The 25,073-nt window shown below is 36.4% G+C and overlaps 2 protein-coding genes across 8 annotated transcripts in view; one reads left to right on the forward strand and one right to left on the reverse strand.

Annotated features, from left to right (window-relative positions):
* The window catches only part of LOC129773568 (gamma-aminobutyric acid type B receptor subunit 2), a 54,040-nt gene that overhangs the window by 23,149 nt on the left and 5,818 nt on the right, over positions 1-25,073 (reverse strand). For 6 of the 7 annotated variants that reach the window (XM_055777183.1, XM_055777204.1, XM_055777200.1 and 3 more), the window contains exon 2: positions 19,462-20,008. The exons of the other annotated variant lie outside the window; for it this stretch is intronic. The gene's annotated coding sequence lies outside the window, so the exon portion shown is untranslated. The remainder of the gene's footprint in view (positions 1-19,461; positions 20,009-25,073) is intronic. 7 annotated transcript variants of the gene reach the window in all.
* Positions 11,005-11,694, forward strand: LOC129773592 (E3 ubiquitin-protein ligase CCNB1IP1-like). Its single transcript, XM_055777232.1, has 2 exons — positions 11,005-11,252; positions 11,315-11,694. The coding sequence occupies exons 1-2, from the start codon at positions 11,025-11,027 to the stop codon at positions 11,648-11,650; spliced, it is 564 nt and encodes a 187-aa protein (XP_055633207.1). The 5' UTR covers positions 11,005-11,024; the 3' UTR covers positions 11,651-11,694.

The following is a 25,073-nucleotide window of genomic DNA, read 5'->3' on the forward strand; positions in this document are numbered from 1 at the left end:
TTCTCGAGTAATGCAGAAATTTGTGTTTCGTTTGTACGGTAGAACACCCCCCCCCCTTAGAGAAGGGGGTGGAAATTCTAACTACCATAGAAACATTTATAGCACCCTAAAATCGAAATATGCCTAATTTGGTTCCATTTGCTTGATTAATTCCCGAGTAATGTAGAAATTTGTGTTTAATTTGTATGGCAGCCCCCCCTCAGAGAGGGGAGTGGAGAGTCTAACCACCATAGAAACATTTATTGCACCCTAAAACCTCAATGTGCCAAATTTGATTCCATTTGTGTGATTAATTCCCGAGTAATGTAGAAAGGGAAACATCATGAGAAAATTTGGCTTCGTCTTCTAATTGAATCCTTACTCAATCAGCAACACAATAAAGTAATATAAGCTGCGTTTCAGAGTTCTTTATTATGCTTCGATATAACGTACAATTCGATACAACGTACAATTTTGAAAGTAAAATGTAGTTATATCGAAGTTACCCTATAAATACACTGTATTGCAATATTGTACATGATTAACATTTAAAATAAAAATGTCTTTCCCGACTTTCCCCTACCACTTGTGTAGACTTAATTACTTTTTGGCTAGTTAAGAATAGTAGGTGAAATCGCCAGATGCCAGATGGAGGTCCTTTTCTCGGTTTGTTGTCGAAGTTCTCGATGTCTTATAATCATTGGTTTATGCTCTGAACTGTTGATTTTGCCCTACGGATACTCTCAACGAAATAGTAGATACAGTTCAACAGGTTCATTATATTTGTTTTTTCTTCCACAGTAGTTTCTTTCTTCGAACAGATAATACACAAAAGCATCCTATTTCAACTAAAATCGAACAAAAGTGAATTAGAAACATCAGTTTCATGCACATGCAGTGTTTCCAGTTTCCATTAGAAGTGTAATATCATGGTTTATATTTAGTCGTATAGATTATTTGTGGAAAAAAATAAAGGTCATACAAAAAGGAGTATCAAATTCAATTCTGATAAAACTCATTGTGGCATATTTTCTTAATACGAAACCATTCAAACTTTGGTGAGTCAGGAATCTAGTTTCGGTGCGTCCTTGGTTTGGTCGCCTTCTTAGAAGTTTCAGCCTTCATTTCCATTTTCTTATTCCGTTCCTGTCTCTTCGTCACTGCCTCTGATTCCTTAAGGTGAAGGTGGAAGCTAGCCACAAATGGCTGCTACAATCTCCCTCCCTCACCCCTCGCCCGAAAATCAATAATTTTGCGAAACAGTGTGATGAAAATGATCGTTTTTGCACACTTCCCATCAAGTAATATCAACCAAACTTTAATCGATTACTCACAAGATATTAAATTTTCATCTGCTTTCGCACCGTATAGTGAAGAACGTCGGAAAACTCGAGCAAGTGCTCTGAAAGTTAAATTTTCGTTTTTCAATCTTCAGCAATGGTTTTGTTTGTATTGGTGGAAGCATCGTTATTTTTTCGACACTGATGCCAAAAAACATCATCGAAACAGCTATAAAAACCACTCAATAAAATGTTATTCCGGAGTCATAGCGTCCCATGTCATGAAAATCAATAGAATAAAATTGTGTTGATATCAATACAATTATTATTTTTACGTTTAATGGGTCTATAATGTAAGTTTTAGCAACTTTAACATTGGGTAAGAAAATTGTATTGCAGAGCTCGGAACACTGCCACGGCTGCCTATGCTTACAAAAACAGTAAACGGAAAAGTATTAAATTCAATCTAAATGCCTCGGCCAACGAAGAGAAGGGTTAAGGCTTTCCAACGTGAATATGTGAAAACAATACGATCAACGAAGGAAAATATTAAGGAATTATCAACATCGAGTTACTTTGCGGAAGAACTTGTTAATACCAAAAGAGCCCCAATTCGCATGTGTTATAAATTTGCTCATGTTACGCTCGCGTATAATCAGAATCATATGCAAATGCACCTTCTATATATATTTATATTTGCAATTGTTCATCGGAACATATCGTTCATACATTTTACTTTAGTATTGAATTGTTATTTGTTTTTTTTTTCAAATGTATTCAAAGACTCGTGTCAATGAAGCGCCACACAGTCTGATAAGTGAATTGATCTATTTACGTGTGCTTTGCTCTTCTCTCACAAACACTATTACCCTATTTTTACACGAGGGTTTAACCTTAAGGTGAAGGTGGAAGCTAGCCATTGTAGTAGTATAGGTAAAAATAGGTAAAACAATTCAATACTGAAAATGTAAATGTATGAACAATTGCAAATATAAATATACATAGAAGGTGTATTTGCATATGAAGTAAAATTCTGATTATACGCGAGCGTAACATGAGCAAATTTATAACACATGCGAATTGGGGCTCTTTTGGTATTAACAGATTCTTCCGCATAGTAACTCGATGTTGATAATTCCTTAATGTTTTCCTTCGTTGATCGTATTGTTTTCACATATTCACGCTGGAGAGCCTTAACCCTTCTCGTCGTTGGCCGAGGCATTTTGATGGAATGTAATACTTTTCCGTTTACTGTTTTTTAAGGCATAGGCAGCCGTGGCAGTGTTCCGTTTTCTTAACCAATATTAAAGTTGCTAAAGCATACATTATAAACCCATTAGACATAAAAATAATAATTGTATTGATATCAACACAATTTTATTTTATTGATTTTCATGACATGATACGCTATGACTCAGGAATAACATTTTATTGAGTGGTTTTTATAGCTGTTTCGATGATGTTGTCTGGCATCAGTGTCGAAAAAAAACCGATACTTTCACCAATACAAACAAAACCATTGCGAAAAATTGAAAATTTAACTTTCAAAGCACTAGCTCGAGTTTTCCGACGTTTTTCACTATACAGTGCGACGGCAGATAAAAATTTAATATCTTGTGAGTAATCGATTAGAGTTTGGTTGATATTTCTTGATGGGAAGTGTGCGAAAACGATCATTTTCTTCACAGTTTCGCAAAATTATTGATTTTCGGGCGAGGGGAGAAGGGAGGGAGGGAGATGAAAGAAATGAGCGCCATTTTGGCAGCCGTTTGTGGCTTCCTTCACCTTAAGGGTTCGTTCACACGAAGACACAAAAATGTCAAGTCACTAATGGAGGGCCCTTTATAATTGGTACAGAAATTACGAAACTCCAGTAACACTATTACTAAATTAATTATGAAGTTATTTAAAAATCGCTATTATGTAATCGTATTAGTTAGTTAGAGAAATTGAGATGCCTTCAAGTTGAATGATAACCTTCGTCAGCTCCGACGTGTGGGTGGGGATGCTAGGGAACAATATTTCTAGACATCGCTAAATTGCAAATTTTCTTTCTCTTTTGCTTAGCTCGTTGTGCTATACGCGAACCTGTTTGTTTATTTTTTCTTGTTCTACAGTCACGCAATATGCTTAGTAATGCCATTGTGAAGGTCTCTTGCCCCGAAGGATACATTCTGTCCTTTTATCCATCAATCATCACCTATAGAGTATAAACAAGTCGGGCAATTTAACTCTCTGCCTCTTAGTATATACATAGTCTGCGAAGACGTGGCCCGTGGAACCGTGGAAAACACGACGGAGAAACTTTGCGCCATTCATACTTTCCTTTCCCCTCTTGGTAGTGGTGGTGGTGGTGGTAACCAACAATAGATTTCCCATTCTATAGCTCTTACACTTCTCAACGTGGTGTTTTTTGGATATTTTCGGTTTGCTTGCCTTCCCCACTTGAGTTCAGCTTCATATGATCGCAGACGGAATCCACACGAATCATCAAATCAATTTTCCGAATCATTTATATTCAGTACTGTGTTTCCAAGTGCTTTGCGTGAATGGTAGCCCACGAAATACTTCAAATAGCGCCGAAAAGAAATAGAAACGGGAGACTGGGTACCCAACGGCAAATGCAATTTCGTTGTGGATGGCTGGTCGGCGGTTAACCTTGATGTCAATGTTTATTCTTCTAGAGCACACAATTTGTTATTTCGTTTTGGCCTCAAGGCAGAAAACCATCTAGTGGGATGGTAAGTTTTTGGAAATTCATCCTTATTTGGGGCGATGAGAAAGTGATTTTATGAACAACCAACAAAGCTTTCTTCTTTCACCATAAATTCGTCAGAGATATACAAGCTTAGCGGATCTATGGTTTGTCCAATTGATGATGAGATTTGAGCTAATCATCATGTAGTCCAGAGAGTGTTGTATATTTATTTCGAGATACTAAAACATGTCTGAGTGTAAGCCAGTGCTGCATGTAACTTTTCACATTTCCCGTGTAGAAAAAAACTTCACGAATGGCTGTCAGTTAAACGACACTCGCTTCAGTAATAAACGCTTAGCCAGCCTTTGTTTCGTTTGCTTAAAGCAATTCCGTTTTCCATTGTCTTCACAGAGCGCCTTCGCCACTTGTGCAAACGTGGCGATTCCACCCACTCTTCATTTTTTCCATCGGAGGAAACGCTCCATCGACAATAAGTGACAGATCCTAGTCGGTGGTATTGCCAGAGGGGTTAGTCTCTTTTCTCTCTCTACTAATTGGACAGAATTTCTTGGGAATTGTGGGCACTATCATGTGTGCCAATTGCTTGTTGGTAAAGCCACCTTTGTCTGTGGAAAGCTTGTGGAGTTTATGACAAGAGGTTGGAAAAGATGTTGGATTCTTTCTAAAACCATCATAGAAAAAAACTAACCATATGTGGATACACAAGAGGGTGTGAATAAATAAGAATGCTCAATCTTGTTTCCAAAATCACTCTGGCGATTCAGCTTGTTGAAGTCGAGCAACCGCAAATGATGCTATAGATACATTATTGATATGGCGTTTGTAGACATTTCGAATAAGTATCAGTTTCAATACAAGCAATGGCTAAACAATAATTATAATATGCATCGTTCGATTTGAAAGTCGGCTATATACTATAGCCTCCAAAGAGATCGTACAATTCATATATGAAGTATCGTCAAATATAGAGTCCAGTATTCTCTCGAGCAGATCTTATACTCATTTATCGTAACGGAACGTCAACGACGACGTTCAGCAAGATTTTTTCGAAAATTATAGTGTATCTGTTGAATTTCGATGCCAATTCTGTGTTTTTGTTATCGTAAAACTGTTTATGTAATATTTTGTTATGTCGATTACTATTTTCTGTTTTTTCAATCCTACCGCATTGAGTGTCAATTACTGATACCAAAGAGGTGACTCCACCTAGACCTATCTGTCAGATTCAACAACACATGAGCCGGGCAATACTTTGACTTGCCTGTAAGAAGGCAATTTTTCGCTTCAGGAGATCCCAACGGCAATGTCAAGTACATTCATCCCAACGGCGACCACTTATGTTTTACTGCTAATTCGCCTTATTTTTTACTGCTACGCCTTATTTCTTATTTCTTTAGTCATCTGATTTCAAAAATTGACCAAGATAACTTTCATATCACATGTCATAGTCATATGATATTCATATTGAACCATTTTGTATGTGTAATGATCGCGAAAACATAATAAGCATTATAGCATTATAAGCAAAGCTTCTATAATACAAATAAGTTAGGCATTCACATGTGACCAGGCGAAACCAGCGATGTGAATGCCTAACTTATTTGTATTACAGAAGCTTTGAACTTAAAAGTTCGCTTGTCTCTATATAAAATTGTGCCTCAACGATACATTAGTTGATCTTTTCTGACAGCACAGATAGGAAAGAACAGCACAAAACAAATATATGAATAGAGAATCGGTATGCAAGTCATCGAAATCCTTTCGCTGGAGGTATAGCTATGAACGTTGTAGCTATTTCATAACTTTTAGTCAAAAGATATATTATTATTTTACTACTATACTACTATTTTACTTATACTACTTAAAACTGAAAAAAAAATTAAGAGAGCTGGCTGGATAATTTATCCGTTCAATTCAAAAGACGATTTTAACAACAATTTTTTTTATTTATTTATTTATTTCGTCAAACCAGCGTAGACTAAATATGCTATATTAGAAATATTAGAGTGAAATTTAACTATATCTTATTCTATTCAAATAGTCTTTGAGCATTGACCTTGACATGGTTACATCAATTATTTCACTGTGTTCGTTACAGAGGCTCATCATACGATTAATATTTGGCATAATTCGTTCTTCGGTAATCTATGTAGAAAATGTTAGGGTTTCTCAGGTGCCTAATCGGTGCGTAAAAATTTAGGTTTCCTAATATTTCTTCTGAGTCCACTCGTTGTGATATGATGTCAATAATAAATAGAATCATGGCAGAGTTCCGACGTTCTTTTAAGCTTTTCTTATTGATTAGCATGCAACGTGCCTCATATGGAGGGAGATGGTATGAAGACCAGCCTAGTTTACGAAGTGCAAATAATAGAAATTGTTTTTGTACAGATTCAATTCTGTCTTCGTGTGAAGTTATGTAGGGGGACCATACAATACTACAGTATTCGAGAATTGATCTGACGTATGTTATATACAATGTTTTTATTGTGTACGGATCGTGGAAATGGTAATTAAAGCATATTATTTGCTCTATGGATGATTGTATTATAGTGGTTAACGAAGGTTAGTTTTGAATCTAAGACCACGCCTAAGTCTCTTACTCGTTGACATCTACTGATGGGTTGACTTCCCAGCTTAACACCATTGTTCAATGGTGTTCTTCTTCTCGTAAAAGTCATCAAAGTGCATTTCCTAACATTGAGCTGTAATAAACTCTTAGTGCTCCAATTATGAACTATGTTAACTTCATTTTGGAATGTTTGAGAGCATTCTTCATTCTTTATTCCCATATACAGCTTCATATCATCTGCGTAGATAAGTGCCTTAACACTATTAAGAAAAACGCAAACGTCATTAACAAATAAAATGAACAAAAGTGGCCCCAAATGAGAGCCTTGAGGAACTCCGGATGTAACAAATATTGGTTTTGAAATTTTCCCATTAAACCTTACTATTTGCGTGCGGTCAGTCAAATATGATTCTAGCCATTTCAATAGCTTGACTTCTAAACCTATTTTTTGAAGTTTAAGAAGCAGTAATGGTATATCAACATGATCGAAAGCCTTACTAAAGTCAGTGTATAGAGCTTCAACTTGATTACCAATATCCATTGCATTCAAAGTGAATGTGACAAATTCCAGAAAATTTGTTGTTGTTGATCGTCCTTTGAAAAAACCGTGTTGCTTATTCGTAATTCGTGTCTTTAGTTGTTGAAAAAGTTTTTGGTTTATTATGGCTTCAAAGAGTTTTAGAATGCAAGAAATAATTGCTACTCCACCATAATTTCTTCTATCGGATCTATTACCGGATTTGAATATAGGTACAAGGAAAGAGTTTTTCCATATTTTTGGGAACCTTTCTGATTCCAATGACTTATTGAAAAGCCATTTATTTAATGTCAAACGTCTTCGACCATGAAAGTGGATGAGTTAATTCAGATGCCAATTTTTATAAAAACCGGTGGAATTGCATCAGGACCTGGCCCTTTTGAGATATCAAGCTTATTTATTGCGTCAGAAATTTCAAGGTAAGTTAGTTTTCTGACTCCAACATCACATGGAGATTCTGGAAGAAATGCAAAGAAGTCACGATCTCGGTCCTCCTCAGCTGTTTCTATATAAACTTCTTGAAAAAATGTTGCAAAGAGGTTGCAAATTTTTTCTGGGTCATTCCCCACGGTATCGTCAAGGTGCATGCGTGATGGAAAACCATTGCTTTTTTATTTTGTTTTTATGTAATTAAAGAAACTTTTTGGGTTAGACTTTATGTCCGACTCTGTTTTTAAGTTTTAATCTTCAAAAGCGATTTTAACAGTTGAGTTGAGCTGTATATTATGTGCCTTATGTTTTTATTTTTTAGATTCTTTATGTTTTGATTAAACCAAATCGGATACTTTGTGTTTATATTTCTCCTTTTTCGTCTAGTTGGTATCACCTCCTCTATAATTTCATTGATCATCGAGTAAAAAGTCGTCACTGCTACTTTAATGTTTTCCACACTTCTAAATATATCCTGCCAATTGATATAGTTAAGCTTACACCTAATTGATTGGTAATTTGCTTTAGTGTAATAAGAGACTTCCTCGAATTCATATTCAAATGGTTTTTGGGTGTTATCTATAAATATAGAATATTCGATAGCTGTGTGGAAGGCTTCATTTTTTCAAAGTGGAGTTAATGATTGAGTCACACAAAAATCTTCGGTCATATTTGTCAACAAGAAATCCAAGAAGCATTTCTGTCGATTATGAACATTGTTTATTTGATTCAACCCAAGACCGGCTATTTTATCAAAAATAAATTGCAGTGTCTTATTATCACCAACAATTGGGAGCAAGATAAATTCATTGTCAAAATCAGTGATAAAATCCGCATTTCGTTGATTGAAATCTCCGTATACATGGATTTTTGATTCTGGTGCCAAGGAAGATAAAATATTTTCAGCAACTTCGAAGAATTTCTATAACAACTAATTTGAGCACGATCAGGGGGGAAGTAAACAGATGCAAATATATGTATCTCTCCCGCAATGAGTGCTTTGACCCACACTTGCTCAAACTCGTCGAATTCTGTTGGAATATGTTCTGAATTTATTAATGAATTAATAGCAATATGGACGCCGCCACCCGATTTTTTATGGGATTTGTGAAGATTACGGTCATCTCTGAAGACATTAAAACGATTTCCGAATACTTCCTCGCTTCTAACACTATCATCCCAACTCGTCTCTGTGGCCATAATTATCGAGAAAGAAGATGTTGAAGAAGATGTTGTTGTTGTTGTTGTTGTTGTTGTTGTTGTTGTTGTTGTTGTTGTTGTTGTTGTTGTTGTTGTTGTTGTTGTTGTTGTTGTTGTTGTTGTTGTTGTTGTTGTTGTTGTTGTTGTTGTTGTTGTTGTTGTTGTTGTTGTTATTTCTACGATTGTTGAAATTGGTCCTGTTCCTGCTGCCATTGTTAGGGCTATCATTGTATCTGTTATTATTATTATTGTTGTATCGGCGATTTTGTTTACGCCGTTTTCTGGCTTTATCTGCCACTTGTTGTTGTTTTATTCTACGGAGTTGCCGTGCATCATACTCAGACCAATCTGGCTTCCATCTCCTTGCTGAATCCAAAATTCTCCAGCCTGAGTTCTCTGGAGGGTAAAATGGGGGATTAACTGGAAAAGTAAGTTCCGCACGCAATTCCTCAGCTAGGCTGGGACAGGACTCCGGTGGAGGTGGTAGCATATTTTCAACATTGATATAATAACGGATAATAATAACTGTTGATATAATAACGGCTGACAATGTTCTTAATTCCTCTAATATTTCTATTTCGGCTTGGGTTTGATTAATGTTTGCCGCTATTTCCAGTGACAAATTCCCCAGTTGTTGAATTTCGTCTCGCATTTGGCTGAGATCGCGATTCAATTCCGACGTCGTTGATTTCATATAATCCGCTATATTCTCTCTCGTGTTATTCATTGCGATGTCAATGAGTGACGTAATATGATTCTTTATCGTCACCGCAGAGAGATTGCTGTTTTTATTTGCGGACAATTCCATTTTCAAATCGACGAGCTGGCCCTCAAGTCTGTCGACGGCTTCACGTACAACACTTGCATTTTGTTGCTGCAGTGTCAGCCGATGGATCACTTCCGTATTGTGTTGCAGTTGCTCGTTGATTTTTTTTGCTGCTCGGTAAGTTCACTAAAGTCCAAGAGATGTGTTGTGGCTCGGTTAGACCTTGATTACATGTCCCAAATATATGATTTCTTTAAATCTGAAAGTGTATGATTGTCTCTATACCCTTATTATGCGAGTAATGCCTTGCTAAAACAGTAGAATAAATTTCAACTTATTCTTATTAATTATTATTACAACAATTTATAAGCCATAAAACATATTATTATTTATTATAAATACACTATAGATATACGAATAGATTTAAGGATTGAGTTTGATCAACAACATTATTACAATCTCCTTATATCCCATCCGTTTCCTGAAAAAATATATCATCCTCCTAAACTCGAGTCAACCGCAAGTAATCGGGTTTCTACCTTTCTAACCATAGAATATATAGTTGGAGTATAGGAAATAGTTTATGTATAGTTATAAAAATATAGTTAAGAATTCAGCTCATTAAAACTTATGTAACTGACCCTGTAAAAATAAACGAATTATTTCAGAGTGATAAGAAATTAAGATCGAGAGAAGATTGGAAAAATCTGTTACGAGAGTTTTTCGCCAATAAGGACCAAGACTTCTATCAGAGAGACATTATGAAGCTACCTTCAGAATGGCAACAAACAAATTTTACAGCAAAACGGTGCATATTTGACCCATATCGGACAATCCGAAGCATACTAAAAATAGTTTTGAATTTCACCCGAAAATAATGGATTACTTTTGCCCCAACCTAATACTCATAGTACAAATAAACTTGTTCAAACTCAATTTCATGAATTGTAAGCACCCGCCGGTGCACCCGTGGGCGAGTGGTTAGCGTCTCACATTATCATGCCGGGTGTTCGGGAGGTTTCCTTCGACTGGCACTGTGGTCACGCGTATTCTGGAGCTTGCCCCTCGGAATACATTCAAGGCGTGTTATTTGGCTTAAGAAATCTCAACTTAGTATTAATAAATGACGCTAATTAATACATACGTTTGGAACGGCAAAAGTTCCACAGAGAACGTTAACGCCATTTAAGAAGAAGAAGCACCCGCCAGAGTCAGTCTACCATAGCGAGAAGCGAACAAGAACCAGTGATACAATCACTATGTGAACCTTATTAAATACACATATTTTAGCCACATCAAAATAAACCATAAACTCATGATTTGCCATGTTTCATGTCAACGATATATTCTACCCCAATTGAGGCCGATGTGCTACAACACAAATATTACAAACACTTGAAGTATGAAAAAACAATCAATCATCTCCAATGTACATTGCACAGCATTCGGCTACTAGATGATATAACGAAATACACATTCGCTATGAATCTGACAAAGGCTCAAGTGAAGCAGACAGACGAATGAACACAACCAGTTCCAAAATGTCGGCCGAACGCGATCAATTGATCTGCAACGCACGCGAGTGCTTCAAGAAGATCGAGGATACCGCGTGGATCACTTGCTGCTCGCACATATTTTGCGCCCAACATGGCAAGGAAATCAAGCTCCGGCAGGCAACGTCACCGGGTTGTCCGGCCTGTGGATCCCGCTTCCGGAACGAATCCGACCTCGTCGAACGTAAACTGAACCATTCGTTGCAGTTCAGAGCGGTGAGTAAACTAACCTATAAAACGTGTATTATTTTTTTCTCATAATGAATTTTCCCTTACAGTTGCTGCTGTGTGGATACAGTCCTGAACTGGTGATGGAAATCGCAAACAACGCAATTACGTTTTGGAACTTCCAAAAGCATCAAGTTTGCTCGAACCTCGAACGTAAAGTCGAGTATTACAGAGAAACTATCGCCACGTTGAAGCGGAAACTGACGCAGGAGAAAGGTGAAGCCGAGGGTAAGATTCTTCGCTTGGAACAACAGCTCGAGCAGACGAAGTCAAGGATGGCCGAATTGAACGAAGCAGCAGCAAGCTTGACGAGAGACAGGCGAGGTGAGCTTTCCAGGAAGGACCGCTGCGAAAAGAAACACCGAACGGATGATTTTCTATTCTGAGTGTTTTCTTGGGAAAGCTCCTTTTTCCCTTCATATCCGAAATATATGCGGAATCATAAAATCGACTTATTTTTATCGATCCATTCACACAATATTTACTGCTATCCAGTTTCCCCAGTTCTTCGGTATGGAAATAAAAATGTGCCAAAAGTCATGGGTAATAAAGAACATAAATGAGATATGCGGAGTACTGTGCCTTTTATATGAACGTAGGAGTAATAATACATGTATGTATATTTATGTATTGACTGCTTTCCGTTTGGTTTCCATTTTTCATGGTACCAATGGAATGAACGGAAATAAGAACATCCTTCTCATCGTCGTCATCAGTTTTCCCCACGCTATGAGCCCTATGGAGATAAATTGGATTTTTATTTTGGCGAAGAGAGCTGATTTCCAGCTGAGTGTCTGCACTATTGCATTCGTGTTTTCCGCATCTTTGGCTGCAGCTGTTAACCACGCGATATTATTTTCCAAGCTGAAAAGGCAGAATATGTAGATATTGTATTCCCGTTTGCTTTTTCCCTAATGATGACTGTGTCACGCTATCGAATAGAGCATTCGTTTGAGGGCTACAGCGGAATTCTGTTAACGTATGAAATTATAAAAAAGTAGAAAGGTCTGAGCCTAGAGGCACGGACGGGAGCTTGACGTAGGACTTTTATTATTGGGACAACTACTTTTGAATTGTGTTTTTGTAACTTTGCAGAAATCCGTAGATTTAACTAATTCAATATTCCCAATGGGGGCCCTGAAAAAAAACGTTTGTTATATAAACAGAACTGATGTTTAATAGTAAACTGTTAAAAAAAATCAGATAGATATTCCAACATTAACATGAAAATTTGACATTCTCTGGTTTTCTTATATCGGTGTTCATAAATAGCATGAAAATCAAAATCATAAAACCGTCTCTACAGAAACACTAATCGATCGTTCGCCTTTTTTTTGTTAGTTTAATTTAGCTGAAAAGGATTAGAAGCGACATCTTTTCAGTTCATTCTTAAATTTTATTATTATCTTCCACTAACAAAGTAAGCTACGCGTTACAAGCATTTTTTTGTGAACGACAATATCGCCATCCTTTTTAATTTTCAAGCGTTCTCATTAGATTCCTTCGTGTCGTTCGCCGCAATTTACTATCCACATGTGTTCAGTTCAGCTGCACTTCATTCGCTCCCAAACAGTTCACTCGCAACCCGTTCGTAGTGATCCCCGATAATCGTTCGATTATTCGATTAATCGAATACTTCTTACAGAATTCGATTATTAATCGAACGAATACAGCGCAACCAATAATCGAAGCGAACGAATAATTTACGTCGATTAATCGATCCAAAACCAGAGAAAAAAACGTACGACCACTGCAGTTTTATCCTGAAAATCAATCATTATCTTTAACGCTCCCCTTAAATGGTAAACGAAGCTCAATGCCGTCAACGCGAATTGAGCTTCGTTTACGAGTTTAGGAGAGCGTAAAAGATAATAATTGATTTTCAGGCGGAACGAACACTTCTTTGATTCCAGATGGCTTTCTAGCAAATGAAAAATGTTAGTCTAACTAATTATTCGAAAAATGTTAGTCTAACTAATTATTCCTCTCGGTGTGACGATTAATCGATTAATCGATTATTTGGGGCGATTAATCGTGTCGAATATCCACCTGCTGAAAAGTATTCGATTAACTGATAAACGATTAATTTCAAAAATCGGGAATCACTACCTGTTCGTATGGCGAACGACCCTTCGTTCACTCTTTTTGGCGAACTAGTTCTTTCGTACCATTTGCGAACGATTTGCCCATCTGTATCATAGAGCCTAAAGCCTGAATTGTATGCAAATATGTTGTTTGTTGCAGCGCAAGCAGCGAGTAAAATCTAGAAAATATATCCACCTCATTCACTAAATTGTTCACTTGTTCTACTATCTCCACTGTTTGTGTTCGATTCAATAAAATTGCTGAATAAAATTCCTATCTAATGGCATATAGTATCGTATATCGTATATCACGTAATATTGATTTAAAATCTCTTAATTTTTCGTTTCATTTTTCGTAGTGACACCCAACTCTAAACCAAACCCCCCACCCCTCCCATAATGAAATCAAAGACATAGTCCTACGTCAAAAACTGAAAAATTTGTGGATAATGGCAGTATCAAATTTCAAATTTTAATAAATGATTTCTGTCGTTGCATTTCTCTTCACTATTTTATCCATTCTAATTGAATTATATTGTTTTTTGAAACTAATTACAGTAACATAAGAACACCTCACTAGACTGCTCGTTTGGAAAATTTACCAATTTGAGGAATAATAAAGACACAACAATTAATTTACTTGTACAACAAACTCCTATTCCTTCTAGATTGCCAAAAGGGATAAAGTTTGCTATTCAAATTTCAATTTTTTTAAGAGGTATTAGTTATTGGAATGATTTACCGCATAAGCCACAAACGTTCACTTCAATTGAGAGCTTCAAAATACATTCCGTATACCGTAAATTTGTAATTTTAAATCTTCCCGTAGAACATTTTTCATGTTTTTTAATTTTTTTTAATTGAAAAAAAACTATTGTCGGTGGTTTTAATGTAAATTTTGAGTGCGATCTGTCATTTAGTTTGTTTTAAGCGTCATTAGGAAGAAGTATCCTTATTTATGCTCGGCGATTTTTTATATGGATTGGATTTTTGTTGTCCATTCGGAATTACTTCCGCGGAAACGCGGAAACGGTCGGTAAAGAGTATTCTTGGCGTTTGAGGTTGAAAATTTGTCGCAAACTTATTCCTCACTTGAGTTTATACCACGATAACGCATCGATCGATTGTGGACGTTTTTTGACCATAAATGGCACGAAAGTGATTGAACAAGCACCGTACTCTCCAGATATGGATCCGCGCGACTTTTTTCTATTTCTGAAATTCAAATTACCGCTTCATGGGACCCATTTTGACAGCATTGAAGTCAAATTAAAATAAGTAAAAAAAAATAAAGTTAAATGGTTTCATTGTGAATTAACATAATAATAATAAAGGTAATGAACTAAAAGTTAAAATTGAATTGGGTCTGAAAAAAATTGATATTATAATGACGAGTTCTGGTAGAAGTACTAGGAAATTCATAGTAAATAGAATTTGTGAAGAGTCAAAATTAATCAATGAACAGCTCCGCGATTAAACCCATGAACATTCGCCTAATAAGAAATCGTGAATGTTTCTAACAAAAAAACCATTTAGTGCAAGACGAAGTTTGCAGATTCAGCTAGTATCATACACAAATAGCGAAGAAAGAGAGGGTGCAATCAGACAATTCCGCCCCGTGTGCGGAAACTCCACTTGACGCCACTATTCATAATACTCACGGTTTCGTGATGATTTGAGCCAAAAAATCTAGCTTTCTCTCTTTTTTAACAGATTATTATTTTATTGTGACTTATTTCCCTCATTTATGTGGGTAAAATGAAGCATTGTCCAAACGCACTCGTTTTGATTAGTCCAATTTGTGCACCTATAATGGTTCCGACCAAAAGGAGTCCTACGGAGTCTCTTCGGTTATGTAGCCGACATTACCCACCCGTCTTTTTTTGAGAAAATTTGAAATTAGCCGCTTTGTAGCGGCATCCAAATTGAGTTTTTGATATTATGGAAGATGCATGGAAAAAGTAATTAACCATTTTATGACCGGGGCCATCTTGGATTTGAACTTTTCATGACACTGTGATGGCGATATATAAATGACCATTTTGGATTTGTATTTTCCATAATCTAATATGTTCTACTAGTCAAGCCCTTTTATTTGATACGCATATTGATAGGGGTTTGAAAAACATATACAGTATGCAAAAAAATCATTCACCCACAGTGGAAAATTAAATTTCTTCCAAAAACCCACCAAACTCGCAGACTGCTCGGCATCGTCGTGACATCGACTCAATAAGCTTAGCAGTTGCTTCCGGGGTGATTTTGTCCAATTCAGTTTAGATTACCTGCTGCAATTGCTGGATGCTTGTTGTTTTTTGTCTCATTTCTTTGATTTTGTTTTGCCATTGAAGGACGCCCCGATCGCTTAGCTGGAAAGGAAGAACCACGCTTTTAGTACATCTGCACAATCCTAGCGACCGTATCTTTGGTAAGCTGGACAATATCGCCAATATCTCGGTAACTTTTGCCAGTTTTGTGTTGTTCAATAATCAAATTTCGGAAATCTGTGCTTTTTTGGGCATTTTGCAACAAATAACTTCCTATTTTGAACACGAAACTGAAATTTTGAGCACGAAAACTCAAAAACACAATGTTTACTTTAAATGACAGCTAGACAAACTAAGGCCATCTACACACTAGGCAACCTGAAAACACAATTGAAAGCATGTGAGGGGCTTAGAATGCAAGGGGTGTAAGTGACTTGATCGATTTCTCTTCGTCAACTTTTTCTTTGATTAATAATTGAACTACAAAAACGTTCCAATCTGAATTTGCTATAGAATCTGATAGATGAGGTTCCGTCCTACCTTCATCATTGTCAAATACAGTTGGGAATGAGTTTGCAGCTAAGTTATCACCAAAAGAGAGAGTCGATGTAGAGAAATCGATCAAATCACTTACACCCCTTTCATTCTAAGCCCCTCATGTGTAATCAAATGGGAGCATACGAGGTATGGCTATTAAATAACGAAACTGCGCGCCTGGTGGGCGTCCTAGAGGGGTGGGGGGAAAACGAATAATGCGTTCGATAGCTTGAAGTATCTGCTATAAACGTACGAAAACACGTTTCTGTCACTATAGTAGTTTGCGAGCAGAAGTGGTTTGAATGGAACGGGTTTGTAGTGCGCGTCGGGAATCATGTGTGACGAAAAACACGAACAACAACGCACCTTCCCATAATGCGCTGTCGGTGAAGCAATTTTAGCCGATGAGGGCATTCCAGTGCTCAAACATGCTCCGTACTTGCCAGATCTATCCCCATGCGACTTTTTTCTATTCCCCAAGATCAAATCCGTGTTGAAAGGTACCCGATTTCAGTCCGTAGAAGAGGCGAGAAAAAGGGACGCAGCTTTTAAACGCCATCACAAAGAGTTTCAGAACTGCTTCGAACAATGGAAAAAACGTATGAAAAGGTGTGTGAGGAGCCAAGGGGAGTATATTGAAGGGGAGCTAACATAAAATATTGAACCAGCAAAAAAAAATGATTTTGTTTTCGTAATTATTGATTGTAGTAGTTTTTTGTTGTTTTCATGGCTTAGGACTAGAGGGCGCTATATATTTTTATATTTTTTCTTGAAAGCTGATGTTTTACATAACACATTTCGATATCAGAGATGCAATTTTTTCGTTTTTAAGATATGATTTTCCAAAGTTAACCGGGACTTGATTTTCCAAAGTTTCCCGGAACTTTTCAGCCCATGTAGTAATCATCAATAATGAAAAAAATGAGTATGTTGATAAAGCTCCCGATCATGGTGTGATTTCATAGTTTCTTCAAATTACAATACCATGTCATTTTATTTAAAATTATTCATCGCGATGCTCACTATCACTTCAATAAATTAGAATCTTTAGAGGCACTAGCTATAGCAATAATGAATGAAATGAATGAGATGAATGAGATGAATGAAATGAATGAGATGAATGAGATGAATGAAATGAATGAAATGAATGAAATGAATGAAATGAATGAAATGAATGAAATGAATGAAATGAATGAAATGAATGAAATGAGTGAAATGAGTGAAATGAGTGAAATGAGTGAAATGAGTGAAATGAGTGAAATGAGTGAAATGAGTGAAATGAGTGAAATGAGTGAAATGAGTGAAATGAGTGAAATGAGTGAAATGAGTGAAATGAGTGAAATGAGTGAAATGAGTGAAATGAGTGAAATGAGTGAAATGAGTGAAATGAGTGAAATGAGTGAAATGAGTGAAATGAGTGAAATGAGTGAAATGAGTGAAATGAGTGAAATGAGTGAAATGAGTGAAATGAGTGAAATGAGTGAAATGAGTGAAATGAGTGAAATGAGTGAAATGAGTGAAATGAGTGAAATGAGTGAAATGAGTGAAATGAGTGAAATGAGTGAAATGAGTGAAATGAGTGAAATGAGTGAAATGAGTGAAATGAGTGAAATGAGTGAAATTAGTGAAATGAGTGAAATTAGTGAAATGAGTGAAATTAGTGAAATGAGTGAAATTAGTGAAATGAGTGAAATTAGTGAAATGAGTGAAATTAGTGAAATGAGTGAAATTAGTGAAATGAGTGAAATTAGTGAAATGAGTGAAATTAGTGAAATGAGTGAAATTAGTGAAATGAGTGAAATTAGTGAAATGAGTGAAATTAGTGAAATGAGTGAAATTAGTGAAATGAGTGAAATTAGTGAAATGAGTGAAATTAGTGAAATGAGTGAAATTAGTGAAATGAGTGAAATTAGTGAAATGAGTGAAATTAGTGAAATGAGTGAAATTAGTGAAATGAGTGAAATTAGTGAAATGAGTGAAATTAGTGAAATGAGTGAAATTAGTGAAATTAGTGAAATTAGTGAAATTAGTGAAATTAGTGAAATTAGTGAAATTAGTGAAATTAGTGAAATTAGTGAAATTAGTGAAATTAGTGAAATTAGTGAAATTAGTGAAATTAGTGAAATGAGTGAAATTAGTGAAATGAGTGAAATTAGTGAAATGAGTGAAATGAGTGAAATGAGTGAAATTAGTGAAATGAGTGAAATGAGTGAAATGAGTGAAATGAGTGAAATGAGTGAAATGAGTGAAATGAATGAAATTAATGAAATTAATGAAATTAATGAAATTAATGAAATTAATGAAATGAATGAAATAAATGAAAACGAATGAAATGAATGAAATGAATGAAATGAATGAAATGAATGAAATGAATGAAATGAATGAAATGAATGAAATGAATGAAATGAATGAAATGAATGAAATGAATGAAATGAATGAAATGAATGAAATGAATGAAATGAATGAAATGAATGAAATGAATGAAATGAATGAAATGAATGAAATGAATGAAATGAATGAAATGAATGAAATTAATGAAATTAGTGAAATGAATGAAATGAGTGAAATGAGTGAAATGAGTGAAATGAGTGAAATGAGTGAAATTAGTGAAATTAGTGAAATTAGTGAAATTAGTGAAATTAGTGAAATTAGTGAAATTAGTGAAATGAGTGAAATTAGTGAAATGAGTGAAATGAGTGAAATGAGTGAAATGAGTGAAATGAGTGAAATGAGTGAAATAAGTGAAATGAGTGAAATGAGTGAAATGAGTGAAATTAGTGAAATGAATGAAATGAATGAAATTAATGAAATGAATGAAATGAATGAAATAAATGAAAACGAATGAACAATTGCTTCAGAGGGAGCCTATTTTGAAGGTGATTGTATAAATTTGAATGATAATTAAAGCGTTTTCTTTGAAAGCACAAATTCCCGGTATATATTCGGTAGAATGTATATATGAAAAACCACCGCTACGATACATGAAAAACATAAAGAATCTTCCGAGAAAAACTGAAATCACACTTGACAAAATCAAAAGGAAATGGTCAGTTTAAGTACGGCCAGTGTTTATGTGGACATAATACAATCGAGACAATCCAGCGATTATCCAATTTATCCTTTCCTGCACGACAGGTATTGACAATAAATGCTATAATCAAATTATCTCCGGAGAGATTCCGTCCCATCGGCCCCACATAGACCTTCCTGAAAAATATCGCATATTATAACCGCCGTCAAAGCTTAGAGATTCTTTTTCCTCTTATTCCCAGATGCCATTTATAAGAAACGATCTAAATTTAGACCCACCTTCAGTCTCCTTTATTTCCTGCAAGCCGCAGCATAAATTCCGGTGTATATATAGCGCTGTACATGTGTGTGTGTATATATGTGCATTTACATATCCACAGCAATGGATTCCTCTCAAACTTAGTCGGAATCTTTGCACCAAAGACTGCTATCACCTGAAAGCTGATTATTTCTGGAATGCACTTTTCTAGGAAAATTCACTGCTTTAACGACTCTTCCACTCGGCTTTTCCGATTCGCCTAACTTTTCCGCATGTTGATAAACTTCTCCGGAGAAAACGAGCGATCACTGTTCCATTAAATGGGATTATTTTTCTGTTTTCGCTTTACGCTAGCCAACTTTTCAGCCACTTCCGCCGCTCCTTTCCCATTTACATTGACAGTTATTCACTCAATCACTTGGTGAATGCGACGAGGGAGCAAAAAAAAACCTTTCCGTTCGAATTGTCCTGTTTCCCTTTCGCGAGCAGATGTTCAACGTTTGGCAGGGATCTCACGATTTTCACGTTTCACCACAACAATGTTAGTCATTTACGAGCGTAACGACACTTATCGTGGAAATACACAGAGTAGAGAAAAGTTAAAACATTGAAAAACCCATGAGCAAATCGTGACGATTGGTGTTAGTGCGGCATACTAATGGGACCTCCCATCGACGTGTCTTTCCTGTCGGGGACACCGGATATCGCAGGGCTACCTAATTTATTTACGCACAGGGTAAAATGGTTCGGATCGAATCCAATCGAAGGGAATCACGGGATGGTCGATGACATACTCATAAACTGATTTTGTTTGTCACAGGAGCAAGGAAAACACACAGGACTACACGGGAGGAGGGATATCACAGTAAACAATTCCCAGGTCAGCCACACAAACAGCGAACAGCCAATGAATCTGGCGCCATATGGGGCCACAGTTTCCCCGTTTTTCGCATGGAAAACTTTCTGTTTGTTGTACCGAGTTTCATTCGAGCATGTCGAGTTTGCTCGATGGAAGCGATAGAGGCAAATGATATCCATTATTACTCGGTTGATTACTTCGGTGTCTCGCGGAGGCGTAAGTTTTGCGCTTGCGGATGAACTCCTACAGCCCATTAAAGTTTGTTTCTTAGTTAATTTCCGGTGGATTTCATGAATGTATCTGAAAATTACTGAAATGTCTGTGCTGCTAATCGGGAAACGAGACAAACAAATGGCTCTACAATTAATTAAGAGTGTAAACGCCGGATTACGATTAGGGATCCGCTCAGTTCAGTCGAAGTTGAATCAAATTGGGATTGACTTTATGCTGTGTTCGTTAAACTCGAAGGATAAAAATTTATTTCGGTAATTTTCAGACTTCCAAAGTATAAGCAGGGAGTATAAATAAATAAATGTTCGTATTTTGAGACGACGCCTTTTTCTCGAAAGTGATTTAGAGCAGAATGTTGCGTGTTTTGCGATTTTATGGAATGATGTCGAGATCCATTCTGAGCAAGTGCTTACATAAAAACTAGGCTGACCAAATAGTTCAGAATTAAAAACGGGACACATAAGCCGGATAATAAAACCAGCCAACCAAATATTCGGATTTATTTGCTTTGTCCCTACAACGACCGAATATTTAGATGAATATTTAGAGACTTTGCGAAGTAGATATGGTTTTTTTTAGAAATTTTATCATGACATTTGTCGTCAAAATTCAACAAAGTCGAAGTGTTTAACAACTATCATAGCTTCCATGATTTCAACAGTGAGTTGTAACTATTCCTTTGTCCACATACAGCAGTATAGACTCGAACTCGTACACCACTATTTAAAACTTTTGAAATTTTTAAACAAGCTTTCGAATCATTTAGATGAAGTGAATAGTGTCACATGAGAGTGAAAATGGAATTGTTTTTCATTTCTGAAGTATTGGCATCCAACGCTTAGTAGGTGACATGGATTCGTTTTTCCATTTTTAGATATATCATCCGTCCTGATTTAGCAGGACATGTCCTGATTTTAAGATCCCTTTGGGGTGCCCTGATTTATTATTAATAATCCAGCATTTGTCCTGATTTTCGTAAAAAAATCAATTTTGTTAACGAATCATATTTTTTCTCAGTGTATTTTACTTATGTGTAAAAACTTTTTTATTGGTTACTAAAATTTTGCAAGCAGCGATACTCAACCTTTTTTTCAAGACGGGTCTATGGTACTAGGTGAGGCCGCGTCGTCACTAAGTTGGTTAGGGGAGCGGTATATGAAAACAGTACGGAAGAAAGCAGAAGGGGAATTATTTCCTTGAAGCGTTAAAGAGACAGACTGATCACGAGCGAGTTTGGGCACAAGCGTATTGTGTTTTGTTTACGAACAAAACACAGTAGACTTCCAAAATGGCTGAAGAGTGGTTTTAGCAAGTTGGCCCACCTTAGGATATACTTCTACGCGCCTTGCTTTTTTTCAGAGGGGCACAAACACGTGTTAGTCATGACGTCGCGAGCCGCAAAAAAATTATAACCGATTATAACCGATGAGAAATTAAGATTGTGGAAATTCAAGAACGAAACTCTTTGAAACAAGCAACTGATGGCACTGATAAGGACCGGTGAATGAATGCTTTCACTGAGCGAGGGAGCGAACTTTTCGCGAAGCAATAAGAATTGCCAATTTAGGCAGATTTTCAAACTAGCTCTCAGAATCGATATGTACTGTTGATTGCTAGCTGTCAAGAGCGAAGTACTGAACTTAATGAATATACAAGTAGGTTTTCAGTCCCTATTAGCAGAATTACACTTTCAACGCTCCCAAAAACAATACTCCAATGAACACTCAGAACGCCAACAGAACATCCGAGCCGAATCGGGTGTGTGTTAGGGTTTCGGTGTCGACAGCAACTGCTGTGGACAAATTTTCACCTTCAATTTTCCTCCGAAGAATGCAATGCTCATATTTTCTTCACATCCGGCTTGAATTGCACTGCACTGCACCACATACACCTGAGGTCACTTTCGAGCCGAAAACAATGCTTGAATTTACGAAAAAATAGGATTAAGAGTTTAATATAAGGATTCAGTCTGTGGAATAATGAACAATTCGAGACGGTGATAAGTGCACCCGTGGCCGAGTGGTTGGCGTCTCGCATTATCATGCCGGGTGTTCGGGTTCGATTCCCGTTCTGGCCGGGGGAACTTTCGTCAAAGAAATTTCCTTCGACTTGCACTGTGGTCACGCGTATTCAAGAGCTTGCCCCTCGGAATACATTCAAGGCGTGTTATTTCGTTTAAGAAATCTCAACTTAGTATTAACAAATGACGCTAGTTAGTAAACACGTTGAGACGCAAAAGTTCCACAGGGAACGTTAACGCCATTCAAGAAGAAGAGACGGTGATAAATGAATAAATAAATAAAATAAAATAAATTGATCGATCGATCGAAAAAAGTCACCAATTACTCAGAAGCTCTTTAGAAGTCACAGAAACTCTCTTTCAGCGAAAAAAATAGCTTTTGATTACTTCGGGTGATTACTAGAGTCGAAAGTTTTGGTGGTCATGGAAATAACCGATGGGTTTGTGTGGTTTCGTGGAAGCAGTTGGAGATGGGTGATTCATTATTGTTTACGCGAGAACAATCCACGAGATTTGTGTCCTTATTATCAATACACGCAGCACACTTAGTATGCATCGCGAATATTCTACAGTGTGGCCCGAGGTAATAATATATTTATTTCCCTACTACCGTTGTCTATTTGATAACGACTAAAATTGCCAAGTAGTACGTGTGATTCAAGTGTCCACATAACTCCCCATAACGGTCTGAAAACTAACGCGGTCATCCTTTTTAATATTTTTATTCTACTGTATTCCAGCTGCGCACTATGCTTACTTTGCTCATATTATGAAAATCCATTCTTTGGCGAAAAAATTTGCACGTCCGTTCAACACGGTAGCCAAAAAAAACAAGGTTGGGCAGCTCGAGCATAATATTTGTGGAGCTTTCACGATCATCTGACGACATGCATCAACCGCTGACCTATCTTGATTTCGATTAATTTCCAAGCATATTTATAGATTTTTGTAATTTGGATCATTTGTGTTCAGAGCTGTTTTGAGCTGCGAAACAACAAATTTTTATGGTTATTTTTTATTTTTATGGTGTATGAGTTAAATTTGGTGACAAATTTAACTCATACACCATTTGTCTTTCGAAAGTGATTGTCATAACACTTCTTTCGGTCAGCAAAAAAGTATTTTCGCTCAAATCCTTGGATAACAAACGTCACGCTCTCGTTTTCGAAATTTTAGCTGACATTCCAGCACAGATGCAGCAAGATAATATGCTAAATTAAGAAGCACTTTCCACCAGACGGCATAAAAATCAACCCGATGCGTCCACTGAATAAATGCACCACTGTGTACGATATTTATCTTTTATTATCTTTTATTATTATATTATGTATCTTCCTTCGTATCGATTGCTGTCTGCTAGCTGAAGCGAGACTGTGACTTGAGTAATGATGATCGTCATGGTTTGAATTACAAAGACTTTGAAATCTCTCACTTCATTCTCATTTAATAGAAACGTGTCCTGCTTTCTTATTTGGCACAATTACTGGAAGACATAGTCCAACGTCAGAAAAAATGTAATGATTTCTTAGGTTCTCGTTAGTGTAACACATAAAAAATAGTTTCAAATAAAGTAACACCAGATGGGCCAACTAATAGTACCTGCCAGGCCAAATGCGGCCCGGAGTTTTTTACCGAATCCATTCGTCTGTGAAAATTGCTCAATAAATATAATTGAGTTTTTTGGATCACACACTATTTTATATTTATTTACTAGCTGACTCGGCAAACTTCGTACCGCCCAAAATGAGTTTATTTTATTAATACTTTCAAATATTCAGGTTTTCTTACTAAGCGAACGTTCATGGATCCAATCTCAGAACTATTCATTGATTGATCTTCTAATTGACCCTTTACAGTCTCCTTTTACTATAAATTAAAAATGTTACGGAAAATATAATGAAATGAAGACAACTCAAATCGGACCATTCCTTTCTCGAGTTTTGCGCTTATTTATATAGTTAGAAGATAAACGAGTGCGTTTTTTAACCTGAAAATCCATTTCCACTTTCGAACAAAGATCAATTTCGTTAGTGCAAACATCAATTTTGAATTGCTAAAATTTGAATGAAAATCATTACTGGATGTTGTTTAAAGACTGTCCTAACTTAACGTTTCTTCTATAAATCTCTTTACATTTCCGCAAAAACTTTATCCATAATTTAAATTCTTTATCAGGGACAATTTTCGTTCAATATTATTTCTCAATTGTAGAGGAATTCATTGCACATAGGAATTCATCGAGCGCACTCTCTTGTTTTTTGTTTTATCTCCTCCAATAACATGTTCAAAAATATTAATTCAAAATGACTAATGATGTTCCTTATGATTGAAGTAACTGTGGCGCACATGTGCTCTCCAGCCGGTTTTTTTATCAGGATTTACGACAATAGCGTGATTGTTATTTTGCATCCCGAGCATTGTGCGATTAGAATAATTTCAATAATTCGTTGTGCTCATCCAAAAAGGCTTCTAGCTCGCAGACGATGCGCCTAGCTTTAGTGGAATTGAGTTTAGTTTCGTAT

This window comes from Toxorhynchites rutilus, chromosome 1 (genome assembly GCF_029784135.1).
Source record: "Toxorhynchites rutilus septentrionalis strain SRP chromosome 1, ASM2978413v1, whole genome shotgun sequence".
NCBI lineage: Eukaryota > Metazoa > Arthropoda > Insecta > Diptera > Culicidae > Toxorhynchites > Toxorhynchites rutilus.